This window comes from Microplitis mediator, chromosome 4 (genome assembly GCF_029852145.1).
Source record: "Microplitis mediator isolate UGA2020A chromosome 4, iyMicMedi2.1, whole genome shotgun sequence".
In the NCBI taxonomy this organism is placed as follows: Eukaryota; Metazoa; Arthropoda; class Insecta; order Hymenoptera; family Braconidae; genus Microplitis; species Microplitis mediator.
In genome coordinates this window covers 13,629,901-13,645,084 of record NC_079972.1, presented here as the reverse complement: position 1 = coordinate 13,645,084, position 15,184 = coordinate 13,629,901, and the positions used below count along the sequence as shown (strand labels likewise).

Sequence of the window (15,184 nt, the reverse complement as noted above, 5' to 3'; positions counted from 1 at the left end):
TAAAAGGAAAAAAAGCTCTGGTGGATCGATGCAACTGAGCAAGCTTCAAACAACCTAGCTTTCTCGTTGTACTTTGTCAACTGCGTCAGTTAATAAAATACCAGTCGCGGTCTGCAATAAAAAAACAAAACAAACAAACGTTACTAAATAAAATTCTTTCAAATATTACCTCGCATAAAGTAACAAAAAAAAATAATCATATAAAATAAACCATTAATAATTCATATTCCAAAGTATATATTAATGTAAATACATAATAAATATATTATTTAGCTTTATTAATTCCATCTAGTTGCACACTTTCGTCTACAGCATAATAGAGAGGGCGTGGTTAAGTGTTATCCAATATTTATGACACGGAAGTGAGCATATGGATTTTCTCTCTCTCTTTATCTCTTTTTCCTCTTTCAACTCTTTCCCATACATCCATATCTATATATTTTGAACCGACAGCGATAAAAAGAATTAGTCAATCTACCGAGGATAATGTCTTTGTGCGAGTGACAAATCAATTTTGGTTTTAAGTAAACTTTTATCAGAGAGAACTCACGAAAAAGTAGAAAAAAATTTTATTTTTTAATTAAATAAATCATTGGATTAAAAAGAGAGGAAATGCAATTAAAAGTTTAAGCGGATACGTCAGCGCGGGAAAATATATATATGAATTATAATAAATTTAACGTGGACAAAAATAACAAGCTGACTGCGGATCTATATCGCATTATCGAGTCCATTATAATTTGACGTATAGAGTCTTGAGTTTGGTCTAGAGCCTGGTCTATAAGAGTCTATAGGGGTAGATTAGGGTCGGTATGGATTTCTCAAGCAGCCTACATCGGGTCATGTTCCTCATGTTCACGGGGTGTGGAATGAGTTAAGCTCGTCCTCATAGTCCTGACAGGACACATAACACACATAACGCGGGCAAGTACCATAGTAGGAAGCCCAGCGTACCAAATAGAACCAGAACAGAACAAAATATAATTCAGTTCGTTTCCTGAACGAACCCACCGTGAACAACAGCTTAAATGAGAATGTAAAACACATGCGTGTGCTTCTCGCGTGAGCTTCGCAATTGTGCAAATTCTGTTGCGGTTAAATTAGATTAAGCTGTGTTGCGTCCTCACATATATGTATACATATACATACGAATAAGTGTATATATAGAGTCAAGTTGAATTGAGTTTGAGTAGAAAATGGTGTGTATACATATATAGAGCAAATAGAGTAAAGAGGTGTACTGTAGACTCTTCTAACTCTTCATCACTCTCTATACCGCCAAATACATAGTTGACATGGACTTTTGCCTATTTTACACCTACACCATTACCCTTTACTACTGCGGCGAGTCTGGGTCATCAAGGGTCTCTAGCCTTTCCTCTTTTGTACATTATATATTACATAGTTATACATGTATATAATATATATATATATATTTGGGTATCTATATATATATATTTACATATTTCATCTCTGACAGAAAGTTTTTACTCACAACTTTATCGATTGCTGAGTACTATTACTCAGTGAAGTAAAGAATGTTTTTTTTTTTTCGCAGTTTTTTCGAGTTAAAACTTTTGCAAAAGTTATTTCTCAAGTAAAATTATGACATCTTATAATTTTTATGACACTCTAATTTATTAATACTTTTTCTTATTCTTCCATAAATAAATTTACATAACAAATGGAGCATTGGGGTGATTGGATATATTTTTATTTCTTAATATTATTAATATTTAATCTTTATTAGTTGATATACTTTTGATAAGTGAATTAAAATAATCAATGACTTACCGGTAAAAATAAATTATCAATCGTGGAACGGTGCAACACAGCCAGTAATGAAAATGCAGATTACATTGCCGTTTATGATGTCTATAAAGTCATTAGTCATGTTACTTTAGTATTCATTATTCAGATGAGTTATCACATTTTAGTGGATCCTCGTAAAAATATTCAATTCTATTTTTAATTAGCTACAAACTTTATGCCAGGCATTAATTTATTTTTTAAATCAATTTCGTTTTTTTTTATTTTAGAACAAATTATTCATCATTTTATTTCCAAAAAAAATTATTAAATATTCAAATCACTTCACAAAATGAATGAATTAAAATCGAGTCTTCTGTCAAGTATCAATACAATTAAATTTTTAATTATGTCATACTTGTGTCCATTTTTATCACTTAATAATTATCATTAACACTCCAGTACTCTGTTTCTCTCCGTATAATTATGCGTGTTATTAATTTATATTAATTATTTAAAACGATACTAGAGTTTATAAAATTTAAATTTAATTTTATAACAAATTAAAAATTTTATTTATTTAAATGAAATACTGCACCGATAAATACAAACGTAAAGTGTTTTTATAAATAATCTGTCACACCGTAAATTAAAACATAAATAATTATAATTGATGTTCATATTGTAGGCAATGAAATACAGAAAACAACCGGCCTCGTCATGTGAAATACACCGACTCTACACATTTTCTCTATCCGAAGCCTCAATCCAGTAAATTCCATCCTCCACAACCCCTCTGGGTCCACTTTTGCGTTGCGCATGCGAATTTACCACCCCCATACAGATAAAATATACATATATATATATTCCATATATATATATATATATACATATAACTATATATCTACATGTACAATAGCACATAATACACATATAACATCAACCCCTTGTACGAACTTTTGCGTTTCTCTGCGCGCATTCAGAGATATTTCGATCTTCCCTTATTTTTTTTTTTCCTTTTTTTTTATACAATTATTTTTTTCGAGAGCACTTATCCATATGAATCTACTAAGTGGTAGTCATACATATGAGAGATGTGAAAAATTGCTCACTTGGTACTCTATTGACGAACCGAACACTCAAGTGCTTAATTTATTTAATTCACATTTCATTTACTCGGTATACAAACAAAACATTTTATCTGATAAAGTTTATTAGCAATTAGACGTTTGATTGTACGGCGTGTAGTGTTAGCCACTGTACACCTGGGAATCATCAAAAATGAAATTTTAAACTGACCATCGGGGAATTGCGGATGACAGAGTACTGAGTATTGTGTTGTGTACTACGATGGCTCGGCAGTATGTGCGCCATGTAGATGCACATGGCATGCACATGATATTATATGAGAGATGAGGGTTGAAATATACTTGAGGAAAATTAAGATTACCCGAGAGAGTAGATATATAGTTTAGGTATTAGGTTTCCCGACTATCACTATATCGAGTTGAAGAGTCTGACGCGGTAGATTCTGTTATGGAATGCATTTCAAGTTTAACGAGTTTTTACTTTGACTTTATGAAGCTCGTATAACATTATTTACTCACTAAAAAGTTTTTAAAAAAAAAAAAATTTTAAATTACCAAAGACTAAGTAAATAAATATTTATTATTTTATTTCGTATCCATGCCAAATTTAATCTCTTTGCATCACAGAACTTTATTCTTTATTACGCGTATATAATAAATTGGCATGTGAATTTATTTTTAGGATTTACCAACCCCAGTTATCATTGCGGGACCTTTTTTTAAAATTGTTTTTCCCACGTCTATTCCATACCTGTGCCGATGTATGTGAATTCAATCAAAATAACTGGCTGTGTTGGTATTTACCAAATAAACTATGGCTTTGTGTGTATAAGAAAAGTCTTGGGTTCATTTGCCAGACGTTGAAAAACTAATAGAATATACAGGAGATGAAACGACATCAAAGGCCATCATACCCGCGGACGATTTGCTAAAGGGCAAAGATAAACGGTGATTGAAGAGTAAATTATATATGCCTTTTAAACTCATGTACTTCACCTGTGAAAGCTGACTCAACGTGACATCAAGATCGCCGCATTAATCCGAAAATTAATACTGTAGTTAATGAAAAAGGTAAATCATCTACACATATATCCACTCATATATATGTCTGTAGTTTAATGTTCGGAGCGAATATACGAGAGTTGAGAGTACGTTTTACTGTAGGGTTTTTTGTGATGATTTTTAAAAAAATGCATTGTCAGAAATTCGTATGTACAAGAATAGAAAATAAGGGAGTGAATAACAGAGAAGAAAAACTCCGGAATTAGAATAGATATATGGAGTGAATAAAATGTAAAAAAGAACAAAGGAACAAGTAAGGAAGAGAACAGGAAGGGGGGAAATTTAGTTGGCGTCGATGCAGGTCAGAATCGTTTCCCTCGACTAGACCCGGATCGGTAGCAAATGGGTAACTTGATTTATACGAGTGTTTTCGTATTTCGCTTACCGGATGTGGCTAAGGAGAATGGAGACATTTTCATTGATTTCTGGTTGTTGCATCTTACAGGTATTGTCATATGAATTACTCCCCTTTTAACAGTCTACGTTTAATTTACATTCGCTGCATCCACGGACGAAATACGCTGGCATTACTCTACAACTACATTATGATAATGCGGGGTAAAATATAAGATAACAATAATGGCGTTTGAATTTATGGATAACGTGAAATGCCGGTAACCTCGGAGCGATGTTTATCTAGATGTATAAAAGCTTCAAAGTTTAAAATGAAACAAGTGAAGAAATGTTTCGTGCGATCTCTGCATTTCTTCTTTATTTTACCCTTTTAGTTTTTATTATTTTATTTTGTTTCACTGGTTGTCTTTCACGCTTCGAATGGTGAATTGAAAGCGATTGGCAAGTGGGGAGGCAATAACACAGCTTCGAAAAACTTTTACGTACTATCGTTTTGCTTGGTATTATCGAAATGTATGAGAGAGAACGGGATTGTTGTAAAACTGTAAAACAAAAATACTCTATTTTATTTTTTTTTTCACTGCTTTTTACATTTATACACATATATGTGTATAAAATAGTTGACAAATAACAATACGTACGTACACATATGCATATAGTTGACTTCTTCTGCAATGACGCCAGTATGCTAGCGCCTACTTTACCACGCGACTTCCCACCCCCTGACTGCTCTTTTCTACTTTTATTTTTTTTTTTATTATTATTTTTATTATTACTGTTACTATTATTATTATTGTTATTGTTATTCTTATTTTTTCCCGATGCTTTTTAGGCGCCTTAGGATTTATTCCGGCGTGTACGGGTGGTAACCAGCAAGAGCACAGGCAAGTTTTCGTAGCTCGGTCCTCTTTCCCCCATCGTCTTGAAACTCTCTACTCTAACGGTGGTTCTGCACCCTCTCACTCTACTTCTCTCCTTGGCAATGCCGTGGAAAAACCACTTCGATCGTTATTTGATTGCCCGTCTGCAACTACCACTCCTTAGTTACCAGGAAGGAATTTTTGCAAGCTGTGGAAGAGAAGAACCACGCAAATGCATTGTCGTTATTCACGTTTTTTTTTATTCCCACAGTAGGATAATGTACCAAGTCATTTTTTTATAAACCTTTTTTTTTACCAATTCGCCACCACAAAAGGTACTAATGAAAAATGGCTAAATGCAAATATTTCCAAAGATTCATTCGAATAATGGCTATTTAATTTTCGGTCTTGAATAACGCGTACTTCTCAAAGCTTATTTTCAAAGAAAAAATTTCCGATTTTTAATTTTAACTACAAAAAAAAAATAATAATAATAAAATAATACTGAAGTTAGTCGACGTCTAATAACTTTTGGAATTAATTTGAAACGATAAATTATAAAAAAAAACTATTTTAAAAAATTGCACTTGTAGTTTTTTTATTTTTCTACATATGCATATTTTTATTTATTTTTTTTAAAAACTGATTTGTTGAAAAAAAAATCCAAAAATTGTTAATTGTCTACTAACTTCAGGATCATAACAATAATAATAAGGGAAGAGAGGGCAAAGTAGGCCCCTTAAAATTTTCAAAAAATATGGGGGCAAAGTGGGCCCCTTAAAATTTTCTATACGCCAATAAATTCGGACGGACAATATAAGCTTATCGAAATTTCTTATATAATGAGGGCTAAAATAGACCACCGAAGCTGTTTATTAAATATAATTTATTAAAAAAGTTAAAGATAATAAAATTAATATAAAGTGATATCGCAGCAGACTATTAAAATGACTTTTATATTGTTAAAATACAATTATTTTATAGTTTTTCGCAAATATCACACGTTTAAAGAATAAAAAATATCAAACCGAAATTTTTGGAGGGCCCACTTTGCTCCTAATTTTCGATTTTTCCATTTTCATGGACGCAGCATAATGAAGTGAATTTAAGTATCAAGGGTCTAAAAAGAAGTAAACGCGTAAAAAAAATTAATGATATTATAAATATTTTCCTTAAGGGATCCACTCTGCCCCCTCTCCCCTAATAATAATAATAATAATAATAATAATAGTAGTAATAATAATAATAAAATAATAATAATAATAATAATAATAACAATTTAAAATGGACGGTGTGCAATTAAAGTAATATAGAGATGTAAAATGTCGAACGGCTGTAATAAGTCACGCGGCAGATAAAGTACTTAGCGGATTATACCATTGAGCTATATTTTAATAATTGATGCAAACGATTTTAAACTAAATTATACTCTCTTTTTCTATCCAATTATTATTTATAATTTTTATTATTGAATTGTAATCTATATCGTTTATTGTTTATCGCACTTGCACAGTCAATGGATATTCTGTTAGTCATGCGTGAAATAGGATTAATGTCACGTTATTATGCCCAAGTAGCGAAATAGAAAAGAGCACAAAAAAATAAACAAAAATAAACAGTAATAGATAGAGCAGAGAAAAAAAAAGTAAAATGAATTAACACACTGGAGAATAGCAATAATTGAATTGGAGCGTAAAAATTGTTGACGTCAACTTGCAAAGAGAAACGTATCCACGAGCTCTGAATAATTCTCAAGCCAACTCTGTTGATCTATCAATACCTGCTGTTCTTGGCTGCTAAATAAACCAACCTACATAATGCGCTCGATGCAAGAGACCGAGAATGTGGATGCGACTGATGAATAATAAGAAAACTCGGAAAAATACAAAACTCAACAAAAAGTCATGAAAAAAAGTTAATTTAACAGAGTGTACTTTAAAAGGATCCTGATGTCTCTCGATACAGTATTTCTGTCGTCTGTCTGTTCTAAATGTATTAAAGCATCGCCCAGAGCTTACATATATCTATATCTATATCTATATCTATATATACATTTATATATACACGCTATCGCTGACTCTCTCGAATGTTCATCGAGCCGATAATGACTGGCTAATGGTTCTAACTCAATCATTAACTCATTATGGTCGCCTTACTTGGCTTTGCTCGTTGATCAAGTCAAAGGGTAGAGGAGAATATTGATAAAATTTTAATTGAATCCTTTCGATATCTTTTTTTTACTTAAATTTCTTGGCGTTGATAGTTTGATCATATAATGGAGCTCACCTTAGCATCAGTATATTAGAGGATGTAATTAAATTTAACATCGGAGTATCCAATAATTGTTGATTGGCTTATTTTCTCATTCCTCATAATCACTTTCCAGCAGCCGCGCATACTCAGCAATGATTATGATACATCGTAACGTTTTTGCATCTCGGGTGAGTTCCGTCACCGACAAAGATAAATCAATTTATGATATTGAGTTATAACTTTTCAATCTATAGATAACTTAATATATTACTTATAAATACATGACGTATACATTTATGCACATACCGATTTTATAAAAATATGTTATGTGATTTTAGTTTAATTTTCGCCGCAGCTCAATATAATTTATTGATTAAAAACCATTTATTAAACAGTGTATTTAAAATATCTTAATCTATAATATAAATTAAATAATAAAAATATATATATGTATTATTATTATTATCAGGAATTTTCTTCTCGCACCAGTGATGGAGATACATGGGGCTGTTCAATTGTCGATTCATCACCAGCACTTTGATCAATATTCTCAGTGGTAGCTGGGTATATTTTTTCACTGGTAATATTATCGACTTTAACGTCAGTTTTATTTTGTTCAGATGCCGTAGATTTAACGTCTGGACTGGAGACTCTTTTGAGAGCTAAATATTCTTCAACTGATCCTGTCGGTTTACTATTATCCGGCTCAATAGGTTTTTCAACGATGCTAGATTTTTTAACAGACTCTTTGCTGCTGGGATTACCGGCGTTATTATTATTATTATTAAGTTTAGAAAGCTTTTGTCTTTCGCGCAAACGTTTTCTTATTTCCGATTGAATTTTCGATTCTTTTATAACGCTTTGTACATTATCTGTCTGGTAGTAACGAGTTGCCCAGGTTTCACTGGAATCAAGTGATGAACTCTCGGTCGAATTGCTTTCGACAGTACATTTAACTTGGACTTTGCTTGATTTACTTCCCAACGATGAATCTATTTTATCACTTTCAATCTCCTCCATGTCGTCTGAGTAATTGTCTAAGTCTATTATTTCATCGTAATCATGCAGTGCTATTGAGTTAACACTTGTGTTATTACTTTCATTAAATATTTTCGATGATTCATTAATTTTCGACTTTTCTTTATCACTTGACTCATTACTCGGCACTTGAGTTATCGCCGGCTCTTGAGCTTTGTCTACGGATTCTCGATTAGTACCAACCGGATCTTTATTATTAACGTCATTATCTTTATTACTTTTATTAATATTTAAAGTATCTGCCGATGTGCTTTTACTATTTCCATTGCCATCATCATTATTACTCTTTATCAAATTATTTTCATTGTTAATTTCAATTTTTTTACCATTAGACTGACTGATATTATTTGAATCCTCGGGTTCGCTGTCGCTAGACAGTAAATTTATAGTCGGCGTTGGCTTTACAACTAAAACCACATCTTCATCTTCATTTGAATTTAATGTTAAAGAAACAGCTTCATCAACTCTACTCCTGGTGGCAATTTTATCTGTCTCTTTATCATTACTGGTGCTATTAACTAAATTCGTATCAACTAAAGAAATATTTGCTTGATTAAGTAAACTATTAACGCCCGTTGATATTTTAGAACTCGATTCATTAGGAATAATATCTTCCTCTTTTCTAATTAAAGCTCTAATAGCACGCGCCCGCATTTCTAGTTCCAGTAGATCGAGAAGACTTTCCCCTTGCTGAGGTTGACTTTTGCTCGGTTCTTTTTCATTTTTAACTTTAACTGTACCCACTGCCTGCTTACGTCCGGATTTATTTTTACTTGGGTTTGTCTTTGATTGTTTATCGCTACCCGTCGGTTCTTTTTTTATTTTTTTACTTTTTGTTTTGATACTTTTTGATGCCGGCGCACTGTCTTTGTCAGCTGGCAGTTCGCTGTCAGTTAGCCAGGCCTCGGTATCAGAAATTATTTCTAACGAAGGTCCTGAGTCGTCTGACTCACTGGTATTGGAAGAATCAATCATCTGCTTACCGTTTAATATTGATATTATTCTTGACTTTGACATCCCGCATAATTCATTGGCACACAACTCCTCCAATTCGTCCATATCAATTTTCTGTAAAATTATAATTAATAAATAATTAAACAAAATAATGAGTGTGAATGCTAATGACAATTGGCAATTATTAATTTTAGAATAAATGAATAAAATTAAATAAATACAAAATATGTACGCGCATTTTTTTAAATTTCAATTATACTGAAATTAGCCATGAGTGTAAATGTAGCAGACATCAGATTTAAAGTTATTAATAAATGGAGTAAACAATTAATAAAATTAAATTTAAAAAAAATGCGCATTTAAAAAATTAAAAAATTAATAAGTGCATTTTTTGAAAATATATTTTTTTTAATTATTTACTCTATTTATTTATAATTTTAAATTTGTCTGACGTCTACTACATTCACACTCATAAATTAGCCGACGTCTAATAACTTTTGGATTTTTTTAAAAACGATAAATTTAAAAAAAAAATATATTTAAAAAAATTGCACTTATAGTTTTTTAAATTTTCTTAATGTGCATATTTTTAGTTTTTTTTTTAATTAAATTAAATTGTTAGAAAAAAATCCGAAAATTTTTAATTGTCTGCTAACTTTAGCATCAATTTAATTATTTGAATTAATTAATTTATTTTGAATTTAATTATTACCTTCAATGTTTGCGGCAACATCATTTTTATTTTTTCAGTTTTTACAGACATAAATAATTGACGTGACAGTTCTTTTCGGTTGTATAAATAATCTTTTATCGGTTTTAAAATTTTATCATCAGTCTCATCGTCTGAAAAAGAAGACGTGCTGCAAGAACTGCTGGAAGAGTCCTGAAAAAATTAATTAATTAACCAATAATTAATGACACACGATCAATTAATCAAATTATATACAAATTACATGACAAATATAAATAAAAATAGTTACCGCATTTTTTAGTGAAAATTTTTCTAACCTCACGCGCTTATCGTTCATTTAAAAAATTAAAAACTATAAATTATTTATAAAAAATAATAAATGGCTGTTTTTATTATGATTATTACAAAAAATTAAATGCTGATGTAAACACAGTAAATGTACACAGCTATATATTTTTTAATGATAATCCCGTGAGAATAAACACACACATATTTACATAACTCTTGCTGTTCAAATAATGGCCGCCAGAGAGCAGCTGCTGTAAAAAAGCGCGCATCTGTAACAAGTATAAAAGAATGTTTAAAAATTGCTGTCATTTCATATATTAGCGGGTAAAATAATAAAAACATTATTTATAACACTCATTTAAAGTCAAAAAATACAAAAGTTAAGAAATTTTTATATTGTTTTATTTATTTGAGTTACGATTAGATTCTGAAATTTTTTGACAGAGAAGATATAAGGGACAAATGCTATTTAAATTTGAATTGTCGGAATTAAATGTATGAGTTCCCAAATAGCACAGACTACTTTAAGATGTCTTTTAAAAGGACAAGACTAATTTTTTTTCGTCTCAAAGCCAAATAAAAGGTACAGATGTTGGTCCTAGGGGTCGTAGGAAATTTGTCTTCTTTTTCCCACCTAGAAAAAGTCATTTCAGTGCAGGAGGTTGCATTAAACTCACCTGAGCAGTTATCGCTCTATAACTTCATATTTTGATATTTTTTTCTAAAATTATGTCGCTAAAACCTGGTAGAAATTTTTCGGAATTTTCTCTGAAAAACTCAGTTCTAAAGTTCTAAAAACTTTTTTGAAGTTCTAAAGACTTTTTCAGAGTTATTCAGAGAAAAGTCCGAAAAATTTCCAGCAGGGAAATCAGCATTTTGGTCCATTTTCGAGACCAATAGCTGTCCTGCTAAGACTCCACTGCTTCCATTAATTGCTATTATCATTTTTTTAGTAAAGGGGGTCGCCCTGAGCGCACCTGTGCAGTTATCGTCCTCTAACTTCATAATTTGATATTTTTTCTAAGATTATGTCGCTGAAATCAGCATTTTACCCAATTTTGGCCCATTTTCGAAGCCAATTGCTGTCCTGCTAAGACTTCACGGCTTCCATTAATTTCTATTATCATTTTTTTAGTACAGGGGGTCACCCTGAACGCACCTGAGCAGTTGTCACCCTATAACTTCATAATTTGATATTTTTTCTAAGATTATGTCGCTGAAATCAGCATTTTTACATATATGTTTATACATGTATTAAAATTTAAGTCCATACTTACTCACATTATTAAATGAGTATGTTTTATTTGTAAAAAAATTAGTCTTATCAAAAATGATTGTTCATATTTATAACAAAATCAAAATAAGTATCAATGAGCAAGACAATTAAATTATGAGTATGAACGTAACTGACAAGCGGGAATTTTTGAAATTTTACAATAAGTAAATAAAACGTAAGTTGAATAAAAATAAAAAAGTGCGTATTCAGATGAGTGCAAAATCAGTACGCGCCTTTTTTTAATTAATTTAATTATTTATTTAAAATTTATAAAATGTTTCACGACTGCTAAATTTACACTCTTGATTGGAGATGACAATGATACTGAAATTAGCCGACGTCTAATAATTTTTGGATTTTTTAAAAAACGATAAATTATAAAAAAAAAAATATTTGAAAAAATTGCACTTATGGTTTTTTAAATTTTCTACATGTGCATTTTTTAATTTTTTTTTTTCTTCAAATTTAATTGTTGAAAAAAAATCCGAAAATTTTATAATTGTCTGCTGACTTCAGAATCATGATGACAATTACGGGTTCCAGATCCACCGGTGATGGCAGCACTTGCTGCTACAAATTGCGGGCTGTTAAAACTGCCACACATCAAACATAATATATTTATATATATATATTTATAATAAGACACGACATATATATAACTAAACTATTTTTTTATTTACACCCGAATAATATTTATTGCCAATTAATAAAAATACTTCGCGTAAGTAAATAAAAACTTTTAAAAAAAATTATCTCAGTGTCTTGTTGATTAAGTGCTGGTATTTTATTTTAAAATAGTTTTCGTACGATGACGTGCCATGTTGTCTAATCCGCTGTTATCAAGTAATGACAGTGTCCTTGTAAGAAAGTATTTAGCAATAGTGGATTTTTTAAAAATTCATATAAAAATAATAAAATAAAAATAATGGTGATACAAAAATTTATATAACAAGTGAGTATATTTTTTATCATCAACATAACCTGCTCCGCAATGTCACTTTTTTTTTTTATTACCACAATAATGATAGTGATTGATTTTATTATTTTATGACAGCCACAGCAGACGTTGCAAGTATGAGGTGCTATCGTGACCACATATATAAATATTACGAAATATATATGATGAATATATAAATATATGTATTTTTTTCAATATGGAAAATCGGGGCTACCGAAATCAAGTTAATAATCAACAGTCGTTTTGGAAAAAAAATGCACGAGCTGTTCCAGGAAGGTATATATTTATATATATAAAATATATATGTACAGTTATATTATACCGGATGTTTAAATAAATTCTTTAACGCACGACTAATAAATTTTACAGGCCGAGCTTGAAGCAGGACAACCGTCAGCTGAAAATGTCTAGCACCAGTAATATACCTGGTGGTAATGGAGGTGCAATTGGTGCTGGCAGCAGTGCCGCGTCTTTCAAAGATTTCCAAGAGAGTGTCGATGATGCCTGGGACTCGGGTGACGACGAATTCTGTACTGTTTCTGATGTAAAAATATCTAAACGTGTAAGTCAGTCTGCTGCCATGAGTGTCATCAATAGCCACCGCAGTGGAGAAGGTCGCAGTGACAATTTAACGAATAGCGCCAACGATTATCAGTTGGGAAAAACCAAGGAAATAATACCAGAAGAAAAAAGGATGGAGGCGCTGCAGAGATTGGCTGTACAACCGCTCCACCTTCGCAACGATCGCACTAGTGCGACAACGGCACCCGTATGTCAAACGAATCGTAATAGATGCAATAATTTACAAACCGAAACGGAGTCTCAGGTTAAAGAGAAAATAGTATGCTCGCCTTATCGTGGAAACTCACATTTTCCAGGTAGACCACAAGCTTTCAGACCGTCCTCAACTCCTTCGAGATATTTTGTACCATTTAAAGAGCAAGACGGAGAAAGTAAAGTTGATAAATTTAAAAGTCTATTGGACGCTTCGCTGCTTAATTTAGACGAGTTAAGACAATTATCCTGGTCTGGAGTACCAGCTAAATTACGTTCCATTATTTGGAGACTTCTATCAGTAAGCTCACTGCTAAATAAAAGCTCATTAATTTATAAAATTATAAATAGTTATGGTACTTAAAATAATAAATCTTTATTGCCCAGGAATATTTGCCAGTTAATTTGGAAAGACGTCAGCAAGTGTTGGAACGTAAACGCTTGGACTATTTAAATCTCGTGAAACAGTACTACGATGTTGAAAGAGACGAAGCTTTTCAAGATACATATCGACAAATTCATATTGACATTCCGCGAATGTCTCCGCTTATTTCATTGTTTCAACAAAAAACAGTCCAACTTATATTCGAGAGGATACTTTACATTTGGGCAATACGACACCCCGCGTCTGGTTACGTCCAGGTATAGATCCAGGATTACTCAACCCTACCCTACCCCCCAACCCAATTTTTTAAACACAATATTTTAATATCCAGGGCATGAACGACCTGGTAACGCCATTCTTCCTGGTTTTTCTCCAAGAAGCTTTGCCGGTATCCGCCTGGCAAGATCTTGAAAATTACGACGTCGCCTCACTGGAACAGAAACAGAGAGATATTATTGAAGCTGATAGCTTCTGGTGCCTATCCAAGTTCCTAGACGGTATTCAAGACAACTATATCTTTGCTCAATTAGGTATTCAACACAAAGTTAATCAGCTTAAAGAGCTCATACAGAGAATCGATGGTAAATTTTTTTTGTTTATCATAGTTTTATATTTATAGCTCTCTACTAATAATAGTTATTGATGTTTCTGCTTAATATAGCGCCTCTTCATCAGCATTTACACCAACACGGCGTCGATTATCTACAGTTCTCTTTCAGATGGATGAATAATTTATTAACCAGAGAAATACCTCTTCACTGTACGATACGTCTTTGGGACACATATCTCGCGGAGTCTGATCGTTTTGCGTCATTTCAGTTGTATGTATGCGCAGCTTTTCTTCTCAGATGGAGACGTCACCTTCTAGCACAGCCCGATTTCCAGGTGACTATTTTTTAAAAATTTTCTACGCCTGAATAAAAAATATATTTACGTAAATTTATTTCAGGGCTTGATGCTGATGCTACAAAATTTACCAACACAAAACTGGACAGACTCAGAAATAGGTGTCCTAGTAGCGGAAGCTTACAAACTTAAATTTACATTCGCCGATGCACCGAATCATTTACAAGCCCACGATCCCAGGTGACCAACTCTCAATACGCACTCAGTTGACCTGAGCGATAAAGCTGTCGTATTGGCCAAGTAAAAAATATCATTATCATCATCATCATCATCATTTTTATGTTTTATCCCGACTCGGATAACTAGCCAATCGTAATTCTAATTGCGTGCCGTCATAATTTTTCTAAAGAGTAAAGTTTTTATTGATTATTTTATTGATATTATATCATCTATTGCCGTTTTTATATTATGCGTAAAATTGGATAATGAATTTGATATATCAATCCAAATGTGTTATATTTTTATGTATAATCGTGTTGTGGTTTTAAAATGTTTTATAATTACCACGGTTATATACTATATATGTAAATCAATAAATAATATTGTCG

General features: G+C 31.8%; 2 protein-coding genes across 3 annotated transcripts; one reads left to right on the top strand and one right to left on the bottom strand.

Annotated features, from left to right (window-relative positions):
• Positions 1-7,805: 7,805 nt before the first annotated feature.
• LOC130667094 (putative uncharacterized protein DDB_G0282133) lies at positions 7,806-10,560 on the bottom strand. Its single transcript, XM_057468530.1, has 3 exons — positions 10,339-10,560; positions 10,071-10,241; positions 7,806-9,472 (listed from the first exon to the last, which is right to left on the bottom strand). The coding sequence occupies exons 1-3, from the start codon at positions 10,384-10,386 to the stop codon at positions 7,832-7,834; spliced, it is 1,860 nt and encodes a 619-aa protein (XP_057324513.1). The 5' UTR covers positions 10,387-10,560; the 3' UTR covers positions 7,806-7,831.
• A 1,623-nt stretch (positions 10,561-12,183) lies between these two features.
• LOC130667090 (TBC1 domain family member 22B) lies at positions 12,184-15,106 on the top strand. 2 transcript variants are annotated; one of them, XM_057468522.1, is made up of 8 exons: positions 12,184-12,334; positions 12,412-12,565; positions 12,668-12,847; positions 12,941-13,646; positions 13,733-13,987; positions 14,062-14,311; positions 14,392-14,615; positions 14,680-15,106. In XM_057468522.1, the coding sequence occupies exons 3-8, from the start codon at positions 12,768-12,770 to the stop codon at positions 14,818-14,820; spliced, it is 1,656 nt and encodes a 551-aa protein (XP_057324505.1). In that variant the 5' UTR covers positions 12,184-12,334; positions 12,412-12,565; positions 12,668-12,767; the 3' UTR covers positions 14,821-15,106. The 2 variants fall into 2 exon arrangements, with proteins under 2 accessions (XP_057324505.1, XP_057324506.1); XM_057468523.1 differs by having other exon boundaries at positions 12,221-12,565; positions 12,642-12,847.
• Positions 15,107-15,184: the final 78 nt, after the last annotated feature.